Source organism: Vitis vinifera, chromosome 6, assembly GCF_030704535.1.
Source record: "Vitis vinifera cultivar Pinot Noir 40024 chromosome 6, ASM3070453v1".
Taxonomy (NCBI): domain Eukaryota; kingdom Viridiplantae; phylum Streptophyta; class Magnoliopsida; order Vitales; family Vitaceae; genus Vitis; species Vitis vinifera.
Window position 1 is genome coordinate 3,093,293 of NC_081810.1, and position 24,927 is coordinate 3,118,219.

A 24,927-nucleotide genomic window follows, 5' to 3' on the forward strand; every position below is an offset into this window, starting at 1 on the left:
GGTTGCTTGACTACTTCATGCGCGCACGCGTTGTTTCTGATCGCATGTACACGGTGCTCCAGTGATTAGGGGGTGAGCCGTGCGCCCACTTTGCTACAATTACATTCTAAGGTCCCCTGGGTGCGTTAGCGGTTAGCCAAACAAGGGCGTCATGGCGGCGTGGGTCATCATCACTCTAAAAATGACCACTTTTAGGGTCAACCATGTTTAGTTAATGTTTTAGTTAAGAGCAATGGATTGGAACCAAGATACTGAGTCTTTTCTGGAGACTTTCTAGCATGTGGATCAATCTAGTTTCTGAGTCTCAGGGCACCATTTATTGAAATCTCGAAATCATAATTAAACCCCAAAAAAGGGTTGAAAATTGGCCGCAACATATATAATGCCCACCAGTTGCGTCACAATCAAAACGACGCCGCCCAACAATTGATGAAAGGATTTAAAATAAAAAAGGGGGAAACTCAACGAGGAGCCAACGAGACCGAGATATCAGTAGGAACCTTCAACTTATCCAACCAATTCTTTGACTGTATGAGAAGCTTGGAAATCTTTCCAGAAACGTGGCTCATGTCGGGCCGTTGATCAGGGTCCACGTGTACGCAGTCCAGTGCTAAACGTGTCACCTTCTCCGCAACCTCAACCGGAAAGGAGTCCTTCAGCCTCTTGTCCACCCACCTCCTCAATCTCCCATCTTTACCATCGGTATCGTCGATTGCTGCTCTTGCAGTGTCGATCACCGACGTTCGTCTGAATTCGCCGGTCGTTTTATCGAACTTGTATTTCAATGGCTCTTCGCCAGACAAGAGTTCCAGGATCACAACTCCGAACGCGTACACATCTGATTGCTGCGTCGCCACTCCGGTGGATTGGAATTCCGGCGACATGTATCCTCTGACACCTTCGAATTGCATCGCTCTGCTATTCGTTCGCTTCAACTCCGGAGATTTCGTTGACGAAAAGGACTCTTCTTCCACGATTTCGCCTTCATATTTAGAAACCTGGGGCTGCAGCTGATTCTCGTCGGTTTCGCCGCACAATTGGGCCGTTCCAAAATGGCATATCTTGGCGTTGTGCAAAGTCTCCGCAATGGATGTACGGTTACTCTTTATAGGCTCCGTAATGACAATGCTGTTACTTTTTATACGGTTATGCACAAAGCTTATGCTCAATCCAGTATTGTTGTGGATGTAATCGAGACCATCAGCGAGATCCGCGGCGATCTGCATTCTCGAAATCCAAGTCGACAACACAGTGAAGTCAGGGTTCCTCTGGTTTCTCAGGATATTCGCTAGGTTTGCTCCCTTAACAAAGTCATAAACTAGGTATAAGTGTTCACCAGAAATCGACGCTCCGAGAAGCCTGGTTATGCTCTTGTGATGACTTCTACAGATCACAGACAATCGTTGTTTGAGTTGCGCCATCTCCAGCCTCCGCCAGAACTTGCGCTGGAACACTATCACATCCTTGCCGCGGAGCGTGCACCGCCAGCACGCGGTGGAAGAAGACGACGGTGAGTACCGTTTGGCAAGGAAATTATTGGTGGCGGAGCTTATCTCAGAGAAATCGTAAATGTGAGGGTTCTCCGGCAACGAGTCGCGGAGGCTGGACAATGAAGTACGGCTGGAAATCGATGTTGCTGATGAGCCTATGTAGCTCGAGCCTGTGGCGTAAGGAACACTGCTCACGTTGCTTGTGGAGGCCTCTGATGTTGAAGCTGTTCCTGTTGATGGCCTTGGTCTTGTGATTTGTTGAATTCGCGGCGTTCCCTGCTTTGTTGAGGTCTCTGAGGTTGAAGACGTTGCCGTGGATGACCTCGATTTTGTGGTACTTGTTCGCTGCTTCCCACTGGATTGGACCACATCGGTCGCCATTTTGGATCTACACATGAAAAGATTTGGAGATCAGAACCAGAATAATCTTGGAAAAAGTAAAGATTAGGGTTAGGGTTATGGCTTTAAGAATCGGATGAGAATTCAAAATTTGGGGGTGTGACAGAAAAAGGGCAGAAAAGTCGGGCGGCCCAGTATGAACCGGGACCTACTAATGAGCGCATGTATTAGAAGCTGGCTACGGATAAAAGAGATTGAACGTCGGCGCTTAATTTGGCCGGAACAGCTGGAGTAGAGGCAGATCGCAGAGGGAAAAGCAGAAGCTGAGGGTGGTCCCCGTCGAATTGATCGCCAGCGGGGCGCAGCGAGGTATGTCTGATATAATTTTTTTTTATTGTCATTTTGCAAAAAGTGCAGGGTCTGTTTGATCTTTCCGTTCGTTCACTTTTTATCACCTGCTGACCAATGGATCTTAGTCTTGTGCAACTTTGCTTCTTCTAGCTTTTAGTCTGGGCTATGAATCTCAGCCAAATTATTAAGAAATGAATAATTAAAAAATGCCCACACGAGTGAAATTTATTTTACTAGGTCTAAATTCTCAAATCTTTAGTTATATTTTTCTTAGGGCCAACTCAGCCTTTAAATAAGCAGAAGCGTTTAAATGACTCAATTATCCATAGTATTCATGATGCCAGCAACAAACACAATTTAAGAACCCTATGTTGAAATGCAAATTTTGTTATTAGGACAAAAGAAAGGTGGTGTTTGTTTTTTGGTTGAATAGAAAAAGTCAAAATATTTGACTTTTTTTATTAAATTAAAATTAACTTATTGACATCAATCAATATAATTAAATTAAGCTTATTAATAATAAACTCACTTTAGTTATATTGGTTAATATTAAAAAGATATTTTTATTTTAATAAAAAAGATCAAATATTTTGATATTTTTTATTTGGCCAAAAAACAAACACCATAGAAGTTAAAGCCTATTCTCCTCTTTTTTGTTTTTTTCCTCAGGAGAATTATGATCCGTGTATGAGGTGATAATGGTCCTACAAAAGTCTACAAAATTTGTGAAATTTGCCCAAATGTCAACAAAATCATGCACTTAAAACAAAAGAACATGATTTTGTCGTAATTTGGAAAATACCTTGTAGGCTGAGATGCAAAACTACATCCACTTAAGAGCTAATTTTATTCATGTGTTTGGCTTTTTCTTTAACTATTTCTTTGTAAAATATGTATTTAAAAAGTACATATTTTAAAAATATATATTTTTTAAAATGTTTTTTTTTTCAAAATCCCCATAAGTATAATTATTTTTTAAATTTATCTCATTAATCCTATTTTAAAAAATTGTTATCACTTCACTTTAATTTTTTATATATATTTATCCTTATAATTTTAAAATATTAAAAAATATAAATTTATTCAAAAATTACTAAAATATAAAAAATTAGTGAAGTTCTAATAATTTATAAATTAAAATTAATTTGATAAAATAAATTATTAAATATTTAAATAAATTAATGTTAATAACAAAATATTGTCAAAATTTTAGAAATTAAATCTCAAACAAAATATTTTGTGTAAATCAATTTAATTTTTATTTAAAATATAATAAAACATGTTTTAATAAAAATAGTTTTTGATTTTTAAAATAAATGAATATAAATATATTAAAGGAATTTAAGTTAATTTTTTTTAAAAAAAAAATTGATAAACATTATATTTGACCATACCTATATCAATTGCATTTAAAAAATAATTGTTATATATGTATTTTTATTTATCTTATCATTTTTATGCATTTTCATTAATTTTTAATAGTTTTCGTCAACATTTTTATTAAAATATTTATCAATATTTCATATTTGGAACCTTTCATAACTCTCGTGGCAGGCTGATTTCATTAGATTATATTGTCAGAATTTGCTCATGAAAATGTGCAGATTTGCTAAGCATAGGTCTATAATCTACTATTCTGGGTCAAGGAATTTACAAAAAAATATGGAATGCCGGCTGCACACACTGACATTTATGTTTCATATATATGTATTATAATTTATAACCTTATCTTAGCCTACCTAGGAAGTCTTTTGTATGACTATATATTTTATATAAAGACACACTTGCATGCTTGGCCAAGTTGATGGTATTGTGAGATGTGCAAATGGATATATTTATCCATATCTATACTATAGTATTTATGTTAGTGTAAATAACTGTTGCTTATTTTCTCTTTTAAAATATCCTACCGTTTGTTCCAGGAATTTGATTTTTTATTTTGATACCCTTTTGAGATTTGAATATCAGTAACGTTTTTGACCCAACAGATGATTGACTCACAAGTTTGGTCAATCTCTGCCTCAAAAAAAATCAAACATAATTAAAAAATAAAAATAAAAATTATAGAAGGCAAGAGAAACCCAAGATTGGAATTGTATTGGTCCTCATTCATCATCAATAGCTATGTGTTGAAATTAAGATTTTCAAGTTTTAAGAGGTTTCGACAAACCAAGTCTTTCCGGAAGGATGTTAGAAGTAGATTATGTGTCATCAAAAGGGTATGATTGGAAACGACTAAAACATCGATTATTCAAACGTTATAACCTGGTAAGTGAGGGTAGAGGTATCATATTAAATGTGATGGAATCGACATTTGATGCAATGGACTATGATATTAATCATTCTTTCTCTTAACCTTGATAATTGTCCTATCTTGTTAACCAAGGATGTAAGTGCTTTTGTTTTTTCTAGGATTTGGTCTCTATATCTTTTGTGCTTAGGATGCACGATCCTTGGCATGGTTGAGTAATGATGATGGGTTAACCACTAGTTCTTCACCCATTTGTTCATATATCAATCTCCTTGGCCCCATTCGTTTTCTGAAACTACCTCTAACGTCCTGGTACGGTTGATTAAGTCAAAGTCCCATTGGGCATGTAAAAAACTAGGTTTTATGAAAAAACCCACCTCGTCCCTCATGGGACAAGTTTCAACTTTAATAAACAGATTTGAGAAAATTTTTAAAATCCAGGATGGATTCGAGTATTGTCTTGTCTTGTCCGGCCCCAATTATATATAAAATTATTATTTTTAATTAATTTAATTTAATTTAATTTTTAAAATTAACTTAATTTAATTTTTAGTTTACTATTTTTAATATATAGATAATAAAAAAATATTTTTAATAAAATATATTATAAAAAATAATATTTTAATTATTTATAAAATATATTTATTTTAATGTAATTAAAATTTTTAAAAGTAATTTGAAAAAATTAAAAATTCAAAAAAAAAGTTAAACGGGGTGGGTATGATAATTTATCATACCCGTCCCGTCTCATCTCGTTTAATTTTTTAAATAGAATAAAGATAAAAACTATTTTAAATAAACGGGACGGGGTTGGGATGAGGGCGACTCATCTCGAACCCGTCTCGTTGTCATCCCTATTATGTCTAAGTGAATTTGTTGGTTTGATACGTAAGCATGCCAAAGCAATTTAATGGTAAAAAATGATGGTCCAATTAGAGGAGTTACTCATCGTTGCTAAATATTCGAATTCTTCCGGTTATGTTAGAAAATGCTCCTATATGCTTCTTCCTTGGGTGATTGTGTGCATGTTAAGGCCTTTTGCATGCATTAGGTCCATTTTTATGCCTAATATCAAGACTTTTATCCTACCTAATCTGTACTAACACCAAAATTAGCGGGAGATAAAAAGTATTCATAAGAAAAATGATTGTTGGAAAGCCAGTTCCCGAGGGCTTCTAGGTCTCACTTTGTGTAAATTGAACTTTTAGAGACTAATAATTTAATAAAAGATTTTTTATCAAATTAAGTGAGAGAAAAATACATTATAGATTATTGACCATACCAAACTATGACAGTGTCCATATGAAGTTTCTCAAAGGCAATGTGTTATATACTATTTTTATAGCACTCTACCTACAATCTTCTAAGTATACAACTGATTAGTTTGCACTTGATGGCTAGAGAGGGTATGACAGTAAGGTTGGTTTACTTACTACTCTTTATCAATGTATGCTTTAGATACTGTGATATCAGTCAACATCTTATTATTAAATTTATGTGCAATTGTAAGAAAATTCTCTATGAATTATTTAAAATATCATGATTTAGGGCAACCCTAAATCTTAATTGGACCTTTTCAAGCTTAGTTCATCGTTTAGAACATTTATATAATAGAATCAATTAATCTCCTTTAACTTGTTAACATAAGAATTGGTCAAATAATCCACATAATGATACATTTTGTATAAGCATGTATTTTTAATCATGTTGAAATTGTTTGCTCGTTAATAGATTCTCATATTATATTTAAAAGGAATCTATACATATATAATATCAATTTCATTTTATTTTTTATATGATATTAGATATCATAATCCACTTCTAACCATATAAATATTTTTCTTATATATCAAAGATAAAAATACTAATTTTTTATGATATTTGTCAAAATATCGAGTGTTAGACGATGCGATAAGAGGAAAAAAGATCTCAATTGTATATTATTGGAAAGTTTTTCATTATAATAAAAGGCGAAAATGCCAATTTTTTCAACGGTGATTTTCAAGATATAATTACGTAGTGTTGGGAAACTTTTTCACCATAATCAAGGGTGAAATTGTCATTTTCTTCAGCAATATTCGTTGCAATATCGGGCCCATATTTGGGCCGAAAGGACTCCTTCTGCCTGACCCAATAAAACCAGCCCACCCTAAGCCCCACAATCTTTCGGCTTGTGCCACTTGGAAAGTTACATGAGTTTTAAATACTTCATTTGCATCTCACAGCTTCCAATGTGGAATGTCTTTCTTAGAAAGAAATTTTTTTAAAAAAAGGAAAAAGAAATTATTATATATCATAGCTGTGAAATTGGAAGAGCGTGCTTGCATTCAACCAAATCTTCCTTTGTGTTAAATATGCACATGTAATTATATATCTTTTATATATTATATTATAAATTAATTAAAATAAAATTATTATAAATATTTAATTATGTATTTTCTATACTAGTTAAATCCAAGAGAATTATCAATATTTTTAAATAAAAAAATACTTATTTACATGTAATTGTTTCTTTTATTAGCTTCAATATATTCAAAGAATTTTGTTTCTTCCATGCAAATTTCATTTGCAGATTCTAATAAGGCGTTTTATGGACTAATTAACTGTTCGTATAAGCAAATCTCGATTTTTTATTTTTAAAATACAAATTTTTTTATCTAAAAGTAAATCATTTTGTATAAAAAGTATAAATTTATTTTATAACCAAGTGGAGCAGTTGATTGTCCAATAGAATTTATTCATCTCTCTCATGTCATTATAAAACCAAGTGGCCATTGGAAATGAAATAAGCCAACCAATTCCAAGCAGGTGGGCACCATGTAACAAATGGTGAATTTGGTGAAACTTCTTTGTCAGATTAAATGAGAGTTTATAAATGGGTCACTAACCTCAAATTTAATCCTCTAATATAGGTGAAGTCAATTACTACTAGTACTAATTTTTTTTTTTAACCAAATTCCTAGAGGTTCATGTTTAAAACAATTATATTCCTCACTAACAAATGTAAATGTCAAATTATAACCCGTTAATATGACCAAAAAGGTTAATAGTTATAATTTTTTGAGTAGGATAAAAAATATCAACAATTATAGTATGTTGATTAGGTCCAAACAAATTAAAGTCAAACATTTTGTTTAAACTTATTAAAATATAATATCTCCATATTTTTCTGCTATAAACGAAAGAAAATTTTCTCATATGTTTTTTTATACAAAATAACAATTTAGATAATTTCAAATGGGTAAGACATGGATCCCACAAGGGGGTGTCTGTCTATTTGTCCTTGTAATTTTATGGGACACAATAAGAATGTTGTATCTATATAAGCGGTGGATAGAAAAAAAAGTTTTTGATGCTTTTTTTTTTTTTTTTCTTTCTCTAATATGGATAAAAAAAAAGGTTTTAAATGCTCTCTCTTTCTCTCTCTCTTTCTATATATATACACCTTTTAAAGTCACAAGAGCCCTTAGGGCTTAAAACAAATTGTTAGGGCTTGGTGACTCGATTTCATTTTTTGGTCAAACCTGAAAAGTTCGCAATGCGATATATATGGTGAAAAAAATAATAATGGATTTTTCCTACTTTATTTATTTTTTTCTCTCATATATATTTTTGAGATGACGTATAGGTTTTCAAAGATTTAATAGTAGCCACTTGATATTCTCCCTTTTTGTACCAATTTTTGATATAGTAGATTTTTTTTCTTATACTCTGCTTGTGGTTTTTCCTGTATAAGGTTTTCCATGTAAATATGTTTGTATTCTTATTTTTTCTTGTTGTCTATTCTTGTTTCGTTTTTTCATAACAAACTAGTATCAAAGCGAGGTTTGATTAAAGAGAGGTTTGATCTTCTCGACAATGGCAATAAAGAAATATGATATTTTGCTTTTGGATCACAACACCAGATTTTTGCTATGATAGGTTAAGATGCGAGCTGTGCTCGCGCAAATGGATTTGGATGATGCACTATTAAGGTTTGATAAGATGCCCTCGTCATTGACACAAGAGGAAAAACAATGTAAGGATCGAAATACCTTATCTCAAATTCATCTTCATATGTCAAAGCAAATTCTACAAGATGTTCTAAAAGAGAAAACCGTCGTTGCATTATGGTTAAAGTTGGAGAAATTGTGTATGATGAAAAGTCTAACTAGCAAGTTACATTTGAAACAACGATTGTATTCTCATTGTATGACAAAAGATGTCTTTGGAAGATCACTTAACCGTCTTTAAGAAAATTGTTTCTGATCTAGAGGCCGTAGAGGTTAAGTACAATGAATAAGATTTAGGGTTGATTTTATTGTGTTCGTTGCCCTCTTCATATGCGACTTTTAGAGATACTATATTGTATAGTCTTGACATTCTTACCTTGGAAGAAGTTTTTGATGCTTTATTTTCTAAGGAGAAGATGAAACAACTTCTAGTGGATCTAAGGCTCAAGTAGAGGGCCTTGTTATTCAAGGGAGGACACATGAAAAATCAAAATCCAACAATAAAGACAAAATCTACAAGTACTGTAAGAAAAAAAGGCACATTAAATCTGAATGTTATAAGTTGCAGAATAAGAATAAGAAAGTTGTTACAAATCAAAAGGAAAAACAACCAGAAAAATTTGGTGAAACTAGTGTTGCATAAGATGAGTACATTGATGGAGAACTCCTAATTGTTTATGATGGCGACTCCAAATCTTGCGAGGATTGGATTCTTGATTCAAGTTGCACATTTCATATGTGTCCTAATAGGGATTGGGTTTCAACATATGAAATAGTGTCCAAAGGTGTTGTGGTGATGGGAAATAATGCATCTTGTAAGATAGTTGGTATTGGAATGGTTAGAATCAAAATGTTTGATGGGGTTGTCAGGACACTTGGTGATGTGAGACACATTCCAGATCTAAAAAGGAACCTTATCTCGTTGAGTACTCTTGATTCAAAATGGTACAAGTACACTAGTGAATGTGGAGTCCTGAAGGTTAGCAAAGATGTTCTTGTTGTGATGAAAAGGCAAAAATGGTTTGCCAAATTATATGTCTTGTAGGGATCCACAATTACAAGTGATGCAACTATTGCTACTCCTTTCTTATCAAATGGTGATATTACTAGACTTTGGCATATGCATCTTGGGCATATGAGTGAGAATGAGATAGATGACTAAATTGAGCAGAAGAGGACTTCTTAATGGTCAGAGTATTAGTAAACTAAAGTTCTGTGAGCACTGCGTTTTTGGGAAGCAGAAGAGAGTCAAATTCACAAAAGGCATTCACAACACAAAGGGAACACTCGATTATATACATTATGATCTATGGGGACCATCTAGGGTGCCTTCTAAGGGAGGTGCTAGTTATATGTTCACTATTATTGATGATTTTTTCATAAAAGTTTGGGTGTTCTTCTTGAAGCAAAAGAGTGATGTGCTAGCTACATTCAAGGAAGGGAAGATTATGATTGAGAATCAAACAAGGAAGTAGGTAAAACATCTTCGCATTGATAATGACTTGGAGTTTTGTTATGATGAGTTTAATGTTCTATGTAAGTCAAAAGGAATTGTGAGACATCATACAATTCGTCATACTCCATAGCAAAATGGTATGGCGAAGTGAATGAATATAACTCTGATGGAGAAAGTATGTTGTATGCTCTTTAATGCTGGTTTACCTAAGGTTTTCTGGGTTGAAGTTGTCTCTACAACTTGTTTTCTCATTAATCACTCTCCTTCAATTGCTATTAACAAAAAAACTCCATAAGAGGTATGGTCTAGTATTCCTACTAGTTACTTTGATTTGAAGATATTTGGATGTCTGCCTATGCTCATGTTGATAATGGAAAACTGGAACCTTGATCTATAAAGTGTGTTTTCCTTGGCTATAAGTCTGGTGTTAAATGATATAAGTTATGGTGTCCAAAAACCAAGAAAGTCATATTCTGTAGAGATGTTATTTTTTATGAAACTGTCATGCTTCATGACTTATCTTCTAAAGATTCTTATGATAAAGAGCAACAGAAATCAAGCACACGGGTGGAGTTTGAGATTGGGTCAGAATCCATATTAGAGTCTACATTTCAGTTTAGTTCAAAGATAAAGAGTGGTGTTGTTGCTCCCTCATCACCACCAGCACCACCATAATATCCTATTGCAATAGACAAGTCTAGAAGAGATATTAAACCTCCACAGAGGTATGTTGAGGCTAATTTGGTTGCTTATACCTTAAATGTGGCTAAAGGTACTCATTCCAGTGCAAAACCTTCTACCTACTTAAAGGTAGTTAATTGTAATGATTCTAGGAAATGAATGATTGCCACTTCATAAGAATGACACATGGGACTTTAGTGAGACTACCTATAGGAAAAAAAAATAAAAATTGTTTGTTGCAAATGGATGTTCAAGAGGAATGAAGGAATACTAGGAGTTGAAGAAGCCGGGTATAAGACAAGACTAGTTGCAAAGGGCTACAATCAGATTCCAAGTATAGACTTCACTGATGTGTTTTCTCCACTTGTAAAGCATAGTTCGATTCGAGCTTTGCTTGGTATTGTGCCTATGCATGATTTTGAGCTTGAGTAGTTGGATGTGAAGACAACATTCTTACATGGAGAACTTGAAGAGGATATCTACATGCAACAACCTGAGGGTTTTATAGTTTCAGAAAAGAAATACTATGTGTGTTTGCTGAAAAAATCTCTACATGGCCTAAAACAGTCACCTAGATAATGGTATAAGAGGTTTGATTCGTTTATGACCACTCATGATTTCAAAAGAAGCAGTTATGATAGTTGTGTCTACTTTAAGAAGAGTGATGATGGGTCATTTATATATCTACTCTTATATGTTGATGATATGTTAATAGCAGCCAAGGATAAGGAAGAGATAAGAAAGGTAAAAGTCCAGATCGATAAGGAGTTTGAGATGAAAGACGTAGGAGCCACAAAAAAGATACTCAGAATGGAGATTCTGAGAGATAGAAAGGTAGGTAAATTATACCTAAGTCAAAAAAGGTACATTGAGAAAGTTCTTTACAAGTTCAATATGTAGAATGTCAAACCTATTAGTACTCCATTAGCAGCTCATTTCAAACTTTCATCTGCTTTATCTCCACAATCAGATGATGATGTTGATTATATGTCACGAGTTCCATATTCTAGTACAGTGGGATCTTTCATCTATGCTATGGTTTGTTCATATCTAGATTTATCATATGCAGTCAGTAGATATATGAAAATCTTGTAAAAGAACATTGGAAAGCAGTTTAGTGGATTGTCAGATACTTGTGTGATTTTATTGATGTTTATTTGTATTTTGGGAAAACTAGAGATGTAGTTGTTGGGTATGTCGATTCTGATTTTGTTGGTGATCTTAATAAAAGAAGATCACTTACAGGATATGTTTTTATTGTTGGTAGTTGTGCTATTAGTTGGAAAGCTACTTTGCAGACTATAGTTGCTTTGTCTACTATTGAGGCTAAGTACATGGCTATTACAAAGGCTTGTAAGGAAGCTATTTGGTTAAAAGGACTATTTGGTGAACTTAGTGACAACTTGCAGATTACCATGGTTTTTTGTGTTAGTCAGAGTGCTATTTTTCTCACAAAAGATCATATGTTTCGTTAGAAGACAGAGCACATTGATGTGCGATATCATTTTGTGCATGATATCATTGCTCGTGATGATATTGTTGAGGCCAAAGTTAGCACCCATGATATATATGGTGAAGAAAAAAAATTATGGATTTTTCCTACTTTATTTATTTATTTCTCTCTCATATATATTTTTGAGATGACATATAGGTTTTCGGGGATTTATATAGTAGCCGCTTGATACTCTTCCTTTTTATACCAATTTTTGACATAGTGGATTTTTTTTCTTCTCATTTGCTCGTGGTTTTTCTCGTCTAGGGTTTTATACATAAATATGTGTATGTTCTTATTTTTTCTTGTTGTCTATTCTCGTTTCATTTTTTTCATAACACGGACAATATCTACATAGTTGGGAATGAGTCGTTGCAAATGTATTAGAATCGATCATCGACCTCAATGTAAGCCTCTATTTGTTTGACCTTCCAAGGAGTGTCAATTTGTTTAGTCCTGTAATCACATATAATATAACAAGAATGTTGTATCTATATAAAAGAGTGTTTATAATATCTCACATCAGATAGAAGAGAAAGTTCCTAATGTCATATATGTATGAGCTTATCTTAATTAAGTAAACGTTTAAAGTTGTGAGGGTTTTCTTGGAATCAATGCAGATAATATCTACACAATAAGGAGTGAGTCATTATACACCAGGATTAATTTCATTGACCCCTCATGAGGTTTTAATTAAATACGCCTAACATTTATTGGTTTGAAATTTCATTATATGTTTTCCTTATCATTTTCATTTGATATTTTCACTTACCTACCCTCTAATTCAAAATAAGAAAAGTATTCAATGAATTTTCAAATCAATAAGAATTAGTCATATTTAGTTAAAACCTCATATTTATTGGTTTGAAATTTCATTATATGTTTTCCTTATTATTTTCATTTGATATTTTCACTTACCTACCCTCTAATTCAAAATAAGAAAAATATTCGATGAATTTTTAAATCAATAAGAATTAGTCGTATTTAGTTAAAACCTCAAAAGAGGTGAATGAAATTTTCCTCCTTTGCATCTACATATATTGCTACAATTTTAAGAGCTTTTATTATGAGATTTTTATTCTTTATTCTTCAACAATATCAAAAGGTGGTTTGTCGTGGCAGTTGAGTGTGTTTTCTCCTTTTCAACCTTCAGTTTTTTCATTTATTTTCAAATAGGAGTCTCAAGTGCTACACCTACTGATCCAGCACATACAATTGTGTACTAGTTTTTATTTTTGACTTGCAAATAAATTGCAAGCTTGGGGACAACACGATCTTTATTACTGTTATAATGTCATATTGGTGTTGCCATGACATCGGTAAAAAGAGGACTTTTCTCAATAGTACGGTAATTTTAAAAAATTATTCTTAAATTATTATTGTAGAAAAAGTTATTACAAATATATGGTAATTTTTACCACTTAGGAGAGATGGTGAACAGATAAATTTTTTTTTTAAAACCAAAATCGTATTTTCAAAAGACGATTTTATTTCCATTTTAAAAGGGAAATCATCTCTTCAAGAGACGAGTTCCCTTGAGGATTTTGTTTATTTATTTATTTATAATTTGAGATTTAAAAAAAATATATTAATTTCAATAGACGAGTTCCCTTGAGGATTTTTTTTTTAATTTGAGATTTTTTTTAAAAAAATATTAATATTTTTTCATGGGAACTCATCTCTTCAAGAGACGAGTTCCCTTGAGGATTTTTATTATTATTATTTTTTTAATTTGAGATTTTTTTTTTCATGGGAACTCGTCTTTAGAAAAGAAGAGTTCCCTTGAGGAATTTTTATTATTTATAATTTGGGAATTTAAAATTTTTTTTTTCATGGGAACTCGTCTCTTCAAGAGACGAGTTCCCTTGAGGATTTTTTTTCTTTTTTTTTTTAATTTTATAATTTGGGATTTTTTTTAAAAAAAATATTAATTTTTTTTCATGGGAATTCATCTCTTGAAGAGGCGAGTTCCCTTGAGGATTTTTTTTTTTTTTAATTTGGGATTTTTTTTTAAATATATATATTTTTTCACGGGAACTCGTCTCTTGAAGAGACGAATTCCCTTGAGGATTTTTTTAAAAAAAAATATTGATTTTTTGAAAAAAAAAATATTAAGAGACGAGTTCCCTTGAGAAATTTTTTTTATTTTTATAATTTGGGAATTTTTTTTAATATATATATATTTTATGAGAACTCGTTTCTTGAAGAGACGAGTTTCCTTGAGGAATTTTTTTATTTATAATTTGGGATTTTTTTTAAAAAAAATATTAATTTTTTTTCATGGGAATTCCCTTGAGGATTTTTTTATATTTTTTTTCATGAGAAATGTTTTTTGAAGAGACGATTTCCATGAGTTTTTTATTTTATTTTATAATTTATAATAAATATTAAAAATATTAATTTTCTTTAATGGAAATCGTCTCTTCCTTTTGAATTTTTTTTATTTTTAAATGGAAATAAAATCATCTTTTGAAAAGACGATTTTGATTAAAAAAAAAATTATTCGTTCATCCTTTTTCCTAAATAGCAAAAACTATCATATATTTATAATAATTTATTTTACTATAATAATTTAAGAATAACTTTTTTAAAGTAGCGTAGAAAAGTCCGAAAGCTGGAAAAACTTTATGATCGTGGAAGTTGTGTCAAGGCCAACACTTTGAATGCAGCGACTTTGACTGCTGCGTTATCAATACGCTAGAAAACTGCAGATGAACTGTACACACACGCTCCCTTTAGTGGACTGAGAGTGTCGGACCCACTTGAAGGCTAAGAAGTCTAAGTAGAGGAAATAAATTAAGGAACTTCTAGCTCCTTTTCGTATTTGCCCCAACTCACAAACCATTAGGCTTTTCTCACCTTTTGCTGGCTCCAATGGCGAATATGCCACTGCTATTGTCTCTTTGCCTTATCTATACTATCTCCTTCTTTCCATTCCTTGCATTTGCCATATCCTCTTGCAATGGTCCTTGCCGAACATTTAACGACTGCGACGGTGAGCTCATATGCATCAATGGTAAGTGTAACGACGACCCTGAACTTGGGACTCACGTATGTGAAGGGGTTCCTTCCCCTCCACCTCCCTCCGGCTACTGTCATTCCTCTGGGTCCCTTCGGTGCAAGGGCCAATATTATCCTACCTACACCTGCTCCCCTCAGATCACATCCTCCACAAGTGCCATTCTTACTAACAATGATTTTAGTGAGGGTGGGGATGGCGGAGGGCCATCGGAATGTGATGGAAAATACCATAACAATTCTGACCCCATCGTGGCATTGTCGACTGGGTGGTACAATGGTGGATTCCGGTGTGGGAAGATGATCAAGATAACGGCTGACAACGGGAGGAGTGTGCTGGCCAAGGTGGTGGATGAGTGTGACTCACTGCGGGGCTGTGACGAAGAGCATTCAGATCAGCCACCATGTAAGAACAACATCGTTAACGGATCTGATGCTGTGTGGAGTGCTCTGGGGCTGGATACGAACTTAGGTGAAGTGGATGTTACTTGGAGCGAAGTAACTGATGTTCCATGTGATTCAAACAATTATATAGTTCATATTATGTAATTATTAAATTACTTAGTTCTACAAATTATATATCATGAAACCTTATTCTACAAATTGCAATGAACTAAAATATTTTTCATATACCAATCGAGGATTTGAGACATTTTTCAACAATAATATGCAAGAAATAAAACTTCGCACTAGTAAAACTGCATGGTGATCAAACCCCAATAACTGGCTTGATTAAAGAGTAACGTGTCCTTCCAGGATTTTCCGACGACCATACTAAACCAGAGGGACCCGAAGACTGAGAATTTTCTGAGTCATCCATCCTAGGTTCCCACTAGAGTCATTAAGAGATGCTGTGCTGACTGGTCCTCGAGTGGGATCAACTTTTCTCCACCGCCTTAGGATTTCCAAAATCACAGCCATAACGACTATACTCTTAAGGAGACTCAATTTTTTTAGTCATTGTCCTATACTATGATTAAGAAGGTGTTAATTGGAGAATGGATTTAATGACTTAATATAAATTAATAATTTAATTTAAATCATCAAATAGATTAAATTTATTTGATAAAACAATTTAATATTATAATTTGAAATTAAAAATAATTTTAAGTATTAATTCAAAATAGTTAATTTATTTTGTCTCATTTATCGATATTTAATGAGAGCATATTTTACAACCGTAATTCCACGTTTATGACTCATTTTTATAATAAATGTTTTATAATTATCCCATGTATTTACAATACTCTAAATATAAATGTTTTACAAACAAGTTTTTATTTAAGATTGATAAAAAAAATTATTAATTAAAATTAATGATAATAAATATTACTTAAAACCAATGAAGGTAACTATGTCAATTTATTGATTTAAAATAAATTTTAAATTAACTTTATCAAACAACTTTAATTACTTAAAGTAAAAGTCAAATAATAAAGTTTAAATCTAATTTAAAGTCCACTTAAATGTAATAAGTATTAAATTTTACTAATCATCTTCTAAGTCCTGGCATGAAACATGTTTGATGGCTCATAAATTGGGATGGACAAGTCTTTGGTTTTAGTTATATGGGAGTTTATTATAACTAATCTTGTTATTAACCCAAATCAAGTCAATTCAATTTATTTTATTTGATCCAAAAATGGGCTACTACATTTCTTTTTTTTTTTTTTCAGAAAAATGATGACTAAATTATGCTTTTCACATTAAATAATTGTAGATTCAATTCCTTTAGATTTTGTGGGGTTTATCAGTTTTGTCAGTTTTTGGGCTTGCCTCTACTCTGAAGTTGGGGATGACTAATGAATGACTCGGTCAACTGGAACTCTGGATGTTGCTTGGTCGTGGATTATGGTCATAAGTTAGGCTGAGTTTCTGTGGCTGTCCTGAATATGGCGTCATGTACTCAGGTTATATGGCTATCTACCAGCTGTATTAACACATCAATATGGAGAAAATAAACAGGGCAGACGCTGTATTGCAATGACTAGCTTGACTAGCCACGAGAGTAACTCTGACCTAGCTAAATCATCGGCAACATTGTTGTTAGCCTCCACAGATTAATTAGACTAGAAAACTCAAACTCATGACATTCAACTGCATTCGGTAATGAGATTGCTAACTACACATGCTGTGTGGCCCTATGTTTCATTTATGACCTTGTCCCCAGCCTTCCTTAGCTAGAAATTCTTTCGTGTGTTCCCCTATGTAACCCAATTCTTTATATAATGATATGCACACATAACCATACTGTCTATAGAGATTTTTGTGTGTACTGTCTCAGTTTCTCAGATATTGAGGGAGTTGTCATGTAACATACTGTTATAAGATTAGGAACGCTTCTACTCTCTGTCTATTTGTGGAAGCAATTAGTCTAATGAGATAGCACTCTGGCATGTAAATTTCATTGCATTTGCTTGAGTGATCATTTTCAACCACCAGAAGGCTCACTGACCCTAACGATACGGCAACCGGAAGAAGAAATGTCATGGCAAACTTCATGACTTGAAGACTCGGTAGACTTTCATGAAGTCCAGAGAGGCATTAAAGCGTGATTAATTTGAGTATATATTTAAATGTATGCAAGAGCTCTCCCTCACCCAAACTCCTAAAACCATTAGGCCTTTCTCCCTTGGGTACTTCTCCAATGGCAAATCAAGTTCTATTCCTGCAATCCCTTTACCTTCTCTTCAGTATCTTCTCCCTTCCATTTCTTCCACTGGTTATGTCCTCTTGTAATGATCCATGTCAAACACTTGACGACTGTGAAGGTCAGCTCATATGCATCAACGGTCAGTGCAACGACGATCCCGATCTTGGGACTCACATATGCGGAGGAAGTCCAGGGACTTCTTCCCCTTCAACTGATGACTGTCAGCCCTCTGGCAGTCTTGAGTGTAACGGGCAATCCTATCCTACCTACACATGCTCCCCTCAGGTTACATCCTCCACCAGCGCTGTTCTTACTAAGAACGATTTTAGTGAGGGAGGGGATGGTGGAGGCCCATCCAAGTGTGATGACAAATACCATGAAAATTCAGACCCTATCATTGCCTTGTCAACTGGTTGGTATAATGGTGGATCCCTGTGCGGCAAGATGATCAGGATCACGGCTCAAAATGGGATGAGCGTGCTGGCCAAGGTGGTGGATGAGTGTGACTCCATGCACGGCTGTGACCAAGAGCATGCAGGTCAGCGCCCCTGTGATAACAACATAGTTGATGGATCTAATGCTGTGTGGGATGCTTTGGGCCTGGATATCAATATTGGTCGTGTGGACGTTACTTGGTCCATGGCTTAGATATATGGTTATGACTTATGATCAGTTGGTTGGTTACTTGGTTTTTGTGTGTGCGTACGTACTTTCCTCTTTGTGTTCCCTCTCTCCTTTGATTTGTATGGCTCCGCCAAGCACTATTTGTATGTAATTTTGCAGCAATATATGCATGCGCTGAAATAAAACTGGAAGGCACTAGCCCAGTGCCACCAGAACCCCATTAACTGGGGTTTGATTAATAATGAGTGATTTGCATCACGATCTAGTTGAACCATCACATTGATTATTAATGCATCGCCTAAACTACATCAACTTCCAATGAGTATTTTGTATTAATTTAGCATTGAGATTCACCTTATATATAGCAATGCTGATCTTGGGAAAATACATATTTTAAATTTAAAAAGTTGTAAAATCAAAAGAAACTTACAAAGTCAAAAGAAAGAAAAGAAAAGAAAAGAATATAGAAGGTGTTGTCTAATGGGTGGTACTTGATCACTTTGATGAGGTCACAGTGAGGAAATTAACAAGAAGCCAGGAAAGAGAAGCTGTAGAAAAATTGTCACATACCAATAACAAATATCATCCTGGCACCCAAATATAAAAGGCCCCATTGAGTTATTGACGGGTACATGTGTCACTTTTTCACCACAATATATATATATATATATATATATATATATATATATATATATATATATATATATATATATAAAATTAAGAATTCTTAGTCTTGATCAGTGGTCATATGAAGTTTTTCTATTATAATCTATCATAATACAAATCTAACTAGTAAAAGCCTAAATGTCTTATACCTAAACTATTTATTTATTAAGTAATTCATAATGAAACAAAATAATAAAAATTAGAATACGAATCATTGAGATATGGAACCTAAATTGATTTTGTTAGAGCATGCATTTTGATTAATTAAATTTTATTCCTTTGTTGAGCTTAAAGTCTAAACCCAAAGTTGGGTTGTGGAACATTCAAGTTGATTTTGTTAAACCATGCCCTAAAACTAATTAAATTCTATACCTTTGTTTTGCTTAAAGGTCTATGTTCAAAGTTGGGTTGTAGAAACCTCAATCTTAATTAGTTGAATTAAAAATAAGTAATTATTTTATAATTTAAATACATTTATTTTTTAAAAAATCTTTATTTATATTTATTCTTATTTATTTAAATTAGATTTTATTATCTTTACTCTTTAGTAAATAATTAATCTTTTTAATCTAAAAATAATTAAACACAAGTTAATCCTAGAAGATGATAATCCAAAATAATACAAAGTCATGATAACCTTATATCCCTACTATATTTTTTTAGTCATAGTCTATTTGAATAACTCAATAAAGCAACGAGTACCTATTAGTTGTAAGTTCAAATTCTTGATTTGAATTAATTTTTTTTTTTATCTTAAATTTCTTGTGTTTATCATAATATAACTAGCAAAAAATGTTTGCAAATACATTTACAAATTCTATAGAACGAAAATAATATATCTTATTTTCCCATTTATTTTTCTCTTTATAGATTCTATATATATTTAAAATCAAATATTATTTTTAATTTAAAGTTATATCGGATACATATTTTTATATTAGATTAATTCCTTTCATTATATTGATTATAAATATATTTAAACTTTTTTTACACTATTTTAAAATTAAAATTACAATAAAGAAATGAAAATATATGAATAAATGCACTTTTATTATTTTTATTTGATTAAAAAATAGACACCAAATGAATCAAATTTTATCAATGTTTATTTTTCAAAACTTATTTAAAAAAAATCGAGTATAATAAAATTATTTTATTTTTTAAAAAGAAAAGTAAATTTTAAAAAATACATAAACCACACCTAATTACTAATGCTACGATCAAAAGCAATTACTTGGAAAAGCTGTACACAATTGAATATCGAGAAGGTTACAAAGTCCTAATTAGAGAAACAATGATTTTCATTAATTATGTTTGGTTCCCGGAAAATATTAAGGAAAGAAAAAAAATGCAAAGGAAAATGACTTTTTCATGTTTGGTTGTCCTATGAAAAATATCAAAGAAAATCAAATATAATTAAAACTAATTAGAAACTTATGTTTTTTTAAATTATTTAATTTTTATATTGATGAGTTAAAATAAATAAAATAAGTTTGAAGTAACAAAAAAAATAATTTATTAATTTCAATTTATTCTTTTATTTTCCTTCACTTTTTCTTTTCTTCTACTTTTCATTTATATTTTCTTTCCCTTGCATTTTCCTTCAAATTTTTTGAGAACCAAACATAACCTAAAGGAAAAAACAATATTTTTCAAATTATTTCTCGGGTGACAGATACGCAAGCAAAACATTGATATTCCATAATAATAAAAACTATTTATTTATAATGTTTCTTTTTCACGTTATTTTTCGGAGTAACTATAAATTAAATATTTTTACGTGTCCATGGTGCATATTCGTGGGACTCATTAGTCACAACGAAGGCGTAGTCCTGTGGATGAGAGGAAAGCAAAAGTAGGAGGTGACCATCCTCACTTTGTAATTCAGAAATAAATCTATTAAATGTCTCACATCAAATTATCACACGCCACGTAAGAATAGGATAAGAAAGAACCCAAAATATAATGACACGTGGTTTTCAAATTTTGCGACGGGTCGAGTGTGGGGGAATATCGTCATAAAAGCGAGGCCACAGCCAGAGAGAAGGCCCACCGGCCTACCGGCACCGAAATTACGTTGTGGACCGAAAGACTTGAAGTGCAGCCATCTAGGGGGACGCATTCATTGCAAAGGAAACTCTAAAAAAGAAAGAAAAACGTGTGGCTGCTTAATTTCTTGATAAGGTGGAGCCGCATGAGGGCATGAGTTCAGTATATAAGTGGATGCAAGCTTCATCCCTTGACCATTAGGCCTCTTTGGGTTACTGAATACTAAGAGCAGCTCCAAATTGCAATGGCGAATTCAGCAGTAGTGTGGTTAGCATCCGTATGGCTTGTGTCCAATATCTTGTCCCTTCCATTCCTGGCATTGGGCATATCTTCTTGTGGTGGCTCATGTCAAACACTTGATGACTGTGACGGTCAGCTCATATGCATCAACGGTAAATGTAAAGACGACCCCGAAGTCGGGACTCACATATGCGGGGGAAGTTCAAGTACCCCTTCCCCTCCGGTCTCCTCCTCCACGCCTGCCATTCTAACTAACAACAATTTTGAAAAATGAGGGGACGGTGGAGGCCCATCGGAGTGCGACGGCAAATACCATGACAATTCAGAGCGCATCGTAGCATTGCCAACTCGGTGGTATGATGGGGGATCCCGGTGTGGGAAGATGATTAGGATAACGGCTCCAAGTGGGAGGAGCGTGTTGGCCAAAGTGGTGGATGAGTGTGATTCAGCGGACGGCTGTGCGAATAACATAGTTGATGGATCTGATGGTGTGTGGGCTGCTCTGGGGCTGGATATCAATCTTGGTGAAGTGCACGTTACTTGGTCCATGGCTTAGATATCCGTATGGTTAATGAGTTGGGTTGGTTTTTTGTGTTCCCCTCTACTTTGGTTATGATGTAATTTTGCAGCAATATGCACTGAAATAAAATAGCTGGAAGGCGCTAGCCCAGTGCCACCAGAACCCCATTGACTGGTTTGATTAATAAAGAGTGATTATCGGCAGAATGAACTACTTCAAGTCTTCAACCATCACATCGATTAATTAATAAAGAATCCCATCAACTGTTGTTATCCTCCTTATACACATTGATTAATTAGGCTTTATAAACACCTACGAAACTTAAAGATTGTTTTCCCTGATGATCAGTACTTCACAGTTACTTTGTTCACCACAACATACATCGTCTGAACATTGGGCAGCAGCCGATTATTGTCTCTGTACCATTAATTATCGATCCTAATCAACTCATTTTTATCCAATCGTACTGGGCAGTACTTACAAGACAAGTCTTTATTATTATTTTTTCAACATTACAGCTATCAAGAAATCATTTAAGCTTATTATTTTAATTTGTTGAACAAGTTAACTTCATTGCATAGTTATTAAACCACCTATTAATAAATAATTTTTATTTTTAATAAATTAATATATAAAATTAAATAAACCCAATCCAGTTATTAAAATATCGTTGAGCTAAAAAAATGAGCTTATTTCTCAAATAAGCTGGAGGGGCTCGAACCCTCACAAAATATTTAAGGAGTGTCCAATATACCACTAAATTAATTATAATTATTTTATAATTAAATAAAAAAATTTCATTTAGTAGATTAAAAAAAATATAAAAATTATCAAGATAATTTTCTTTATAGTGTTTTTAATATTAAAAAATTATACATTTATCATCATTTACTTTATATCATTTAATACAGTTGAATTAAATGTATCATAATTTTAATATTAAATATATTTAAAAATTAGACATATTACAATCAAATATCACAATATTATTATCGAATAATATTTTATGTAATTTAATAATCAATGTACACTTTTATTTATGTAATTTAATAATCAATGTACACTTTTATATATATATATATATATATATATATATCAATTTCTTCAACAAAACAATTTTAAAAAGTCTATTATACTTCTAATTTCAGTTTTAAGAGTTTTTTTTTATATATTTTCATAAATTTTGATCAAATTTAAATTAATCGATATTTTTTATCAAAATATCTGTCTATATATCCATAAAATCAAAATATCGATATATTCGTGATTACTGATAATTTTATCCTTGACCCAATCATTAGTAAAAATAAATATTACACCCAATAAATTATTTATATATAATATTATAATCTAAACTAAATTATGTATAAATAAATTTGTTCAAAGAAAGTACATGTCAAACAAATTTTCATTTAATTCCTAGTAATTTGTTTTAAACATATTAAAGTAGTTGAAATACAAATGTTCAATCAAAGTTTTATTTAATTTTTAATCTATCAAATGAGAATATCATCAAACTTCCTATAAGAAAACATTGCTTTCCACATAAAAGAATCAACTCCAAATTAAATTTGCACTATCACCAATATCTGCTTCAAAAATTACACAAAAACCTAAAGTTTAGTAGTACAAATTAAGTTTTCAATATCATATACTATTTTTGAAGAATTCTCTTGTCACTATAAACAAATACTTGTCTTTATGATAAAATTAATTTGAGTAAGGATCTAAGGTATAACTTACTTGCCCTAAGAAAATTTTAACTTCAACCATTTCAAATATAAGATCGCGTTATACCTCAAATAATAGAGTATAATAGTATTAAGAATTCAATAAACTACTACTACTTCTTCTTCTTCTTCTTCTTTATTTTAAGCAAAATAATATATATTTCATCATAAACCATACTATTTTAACTTCAACCATTTCAAATATAAGATAGAGGTATACCTCAAATAATAGAGTATAATAGTATTAAGAATTCAATAAACTACTACTTCTTCTTCTTCTTCTTTATTTTAAGCAAAATAATATATATTTCATCATAAACCATACTATTTTAACTTCAACCATTTCAAATATAAGATAGAGTTATACCTTAAATAATAGAGTATAATAGTATTAAGAATTCAATAAACTACTACTTCTTCTTCTTTATTTTAAGCAAAATAATATATATTTCATCATAAACCATACTATTTTAACTTCAACCATTTCAAATATAAGATAGAGTTATACCTTAAATAATAGAGTATAATAGTATTAAGAATTCAATAAACTACTACTTCTTCTTCTTTATTTTAAGCAAAATAATATATATTTCATCATAAGCCATACTATTTTAACTTCAACCATTTCAAATATAAGATAGAGTTATACCTCAAATAATAAAGTATAATAGTATTAAGAATTCAATAGACTACTTCTTCTTCTTCTTCTTCTTCTTCTTCTTCTTCTTCTTCTTCTTCTTTATTTAAGCAAAATCATATATTATTCATCATAAACCATACTATTTATCATTATCCTAATAATACTAAACTCAAGGTTACGTATAATAAAATGAAATATCTAAAAGTATTTTTTTGAATTCTATATATGTTAAAAACTAGTATTAAATTAAGAAAAATAAAATAAAGAAAAAGAGTATTAATGCATGTTTACAGCTAAATAATGCAAAGATTGAGTGTCATTTTGATAAAAAGGCCACGAAGTACGTGATACATAGGATTTGGTTATCTCAATGTATTAAAACCAATGCTAAAACCTGCTTGAAGAAAAAAAACTAGAATACTCATACCCTAATTAAGTACCACAATAAATTAATATCATAAAACATTATAATAAATTTACCTTTGATTAGAATTTGTATTCATCTCAAGTAACCAAACAAATTACCTCTAAATTATTTTAAAATTTTGCATAGTTTAGTTCACATCATTGAAAATAAAAAGGTTTTTCAAATGTCATGATCACTATATATTTTCTATCAATGCATAATTTCAATAATTATGTAATCTTGCTTTTACATTGATACATGGAAGCCACTCGCTTCTTATTTCACAACTCGTCATTTGAACACTTAACCAATAAATGTTTTTTTTTTTT

The 24,927-nt window shown here is 31.9% G+C and overlaps 3 protein-coding genes and 1 pseudogene across 3 annotated transcripts; 3 read left to right on the forward strand and 1 right to left on the reverse strand.

Annotated features, from left to right (window-relative positions):
• Positions 1-315: 315 nt before the first annotated feature.
• LOC100248439 (lysM domain receptor-like kinase 3) lies at positions 316-2,364 on the reverse strand. The gene is made up of 2 exons (XM_002285278.5): positions 2,042-2,364; positions 316-1,878 (listed from the first exon to the last, which is right to left on the reverse strand). The coding sequence occupies exon 2, from the start codon at positions 1,869-1,871 to the stop codon at positions 462-464; it is 1,410 nt and encodes a 469-aa protein (XP_002285314.3). The 5' UTR covers positions 1,872-1,878; positions 2,042-2,364; the 3' UTR covers positions 316-461.
• Positions 2,365-14,687: 12,323 nt separating this feature from the next.
• LOC100251953 (kiwellin-like) lies at positions 14,688-15,673 on the forward strand. The gene has a single exon (XM_002282525.4). The coding sequence runs from the start codon at positions 14,927-14,929 to the stop codon at positions 15,617-15,619; it is 693 nt and encodes a 230-aa protein (XP_002282561.1). The 5' UTR covers positions 14,688-14,926; the 3' UTR covers positions 15,620-15,673.
• A 2,010-nt stretch (positions 15,674-17,683) lies between these two features.
• LOC100253551 (ripening-related protein grip22) lies at positions 17,684-18,571 on the forward strand. Its single transcript, XM_002285274.4, has one exon. It carries the CDS (start codon positions 17,718-17,720, stop codon positions 18,369-18,371), a length of 654 nt encoding a protein of 217 aa, XP_002285310.1. The 5' UTR covers positions 17,684-17,717; the 3' UTR covers positions 18,372-18,571.
• A 2,628-nt stretch (positions 18,572-21,199) lies between these two features.
• LOC100257080 (ripening-related protein grip22-like) lies at positions 21,200-22,018 on the forward strand (annotated as a pseudogene).
• The last annotated feature ends 2,909 nt before the right edge of the window (positions 22,019-24,927 follow it).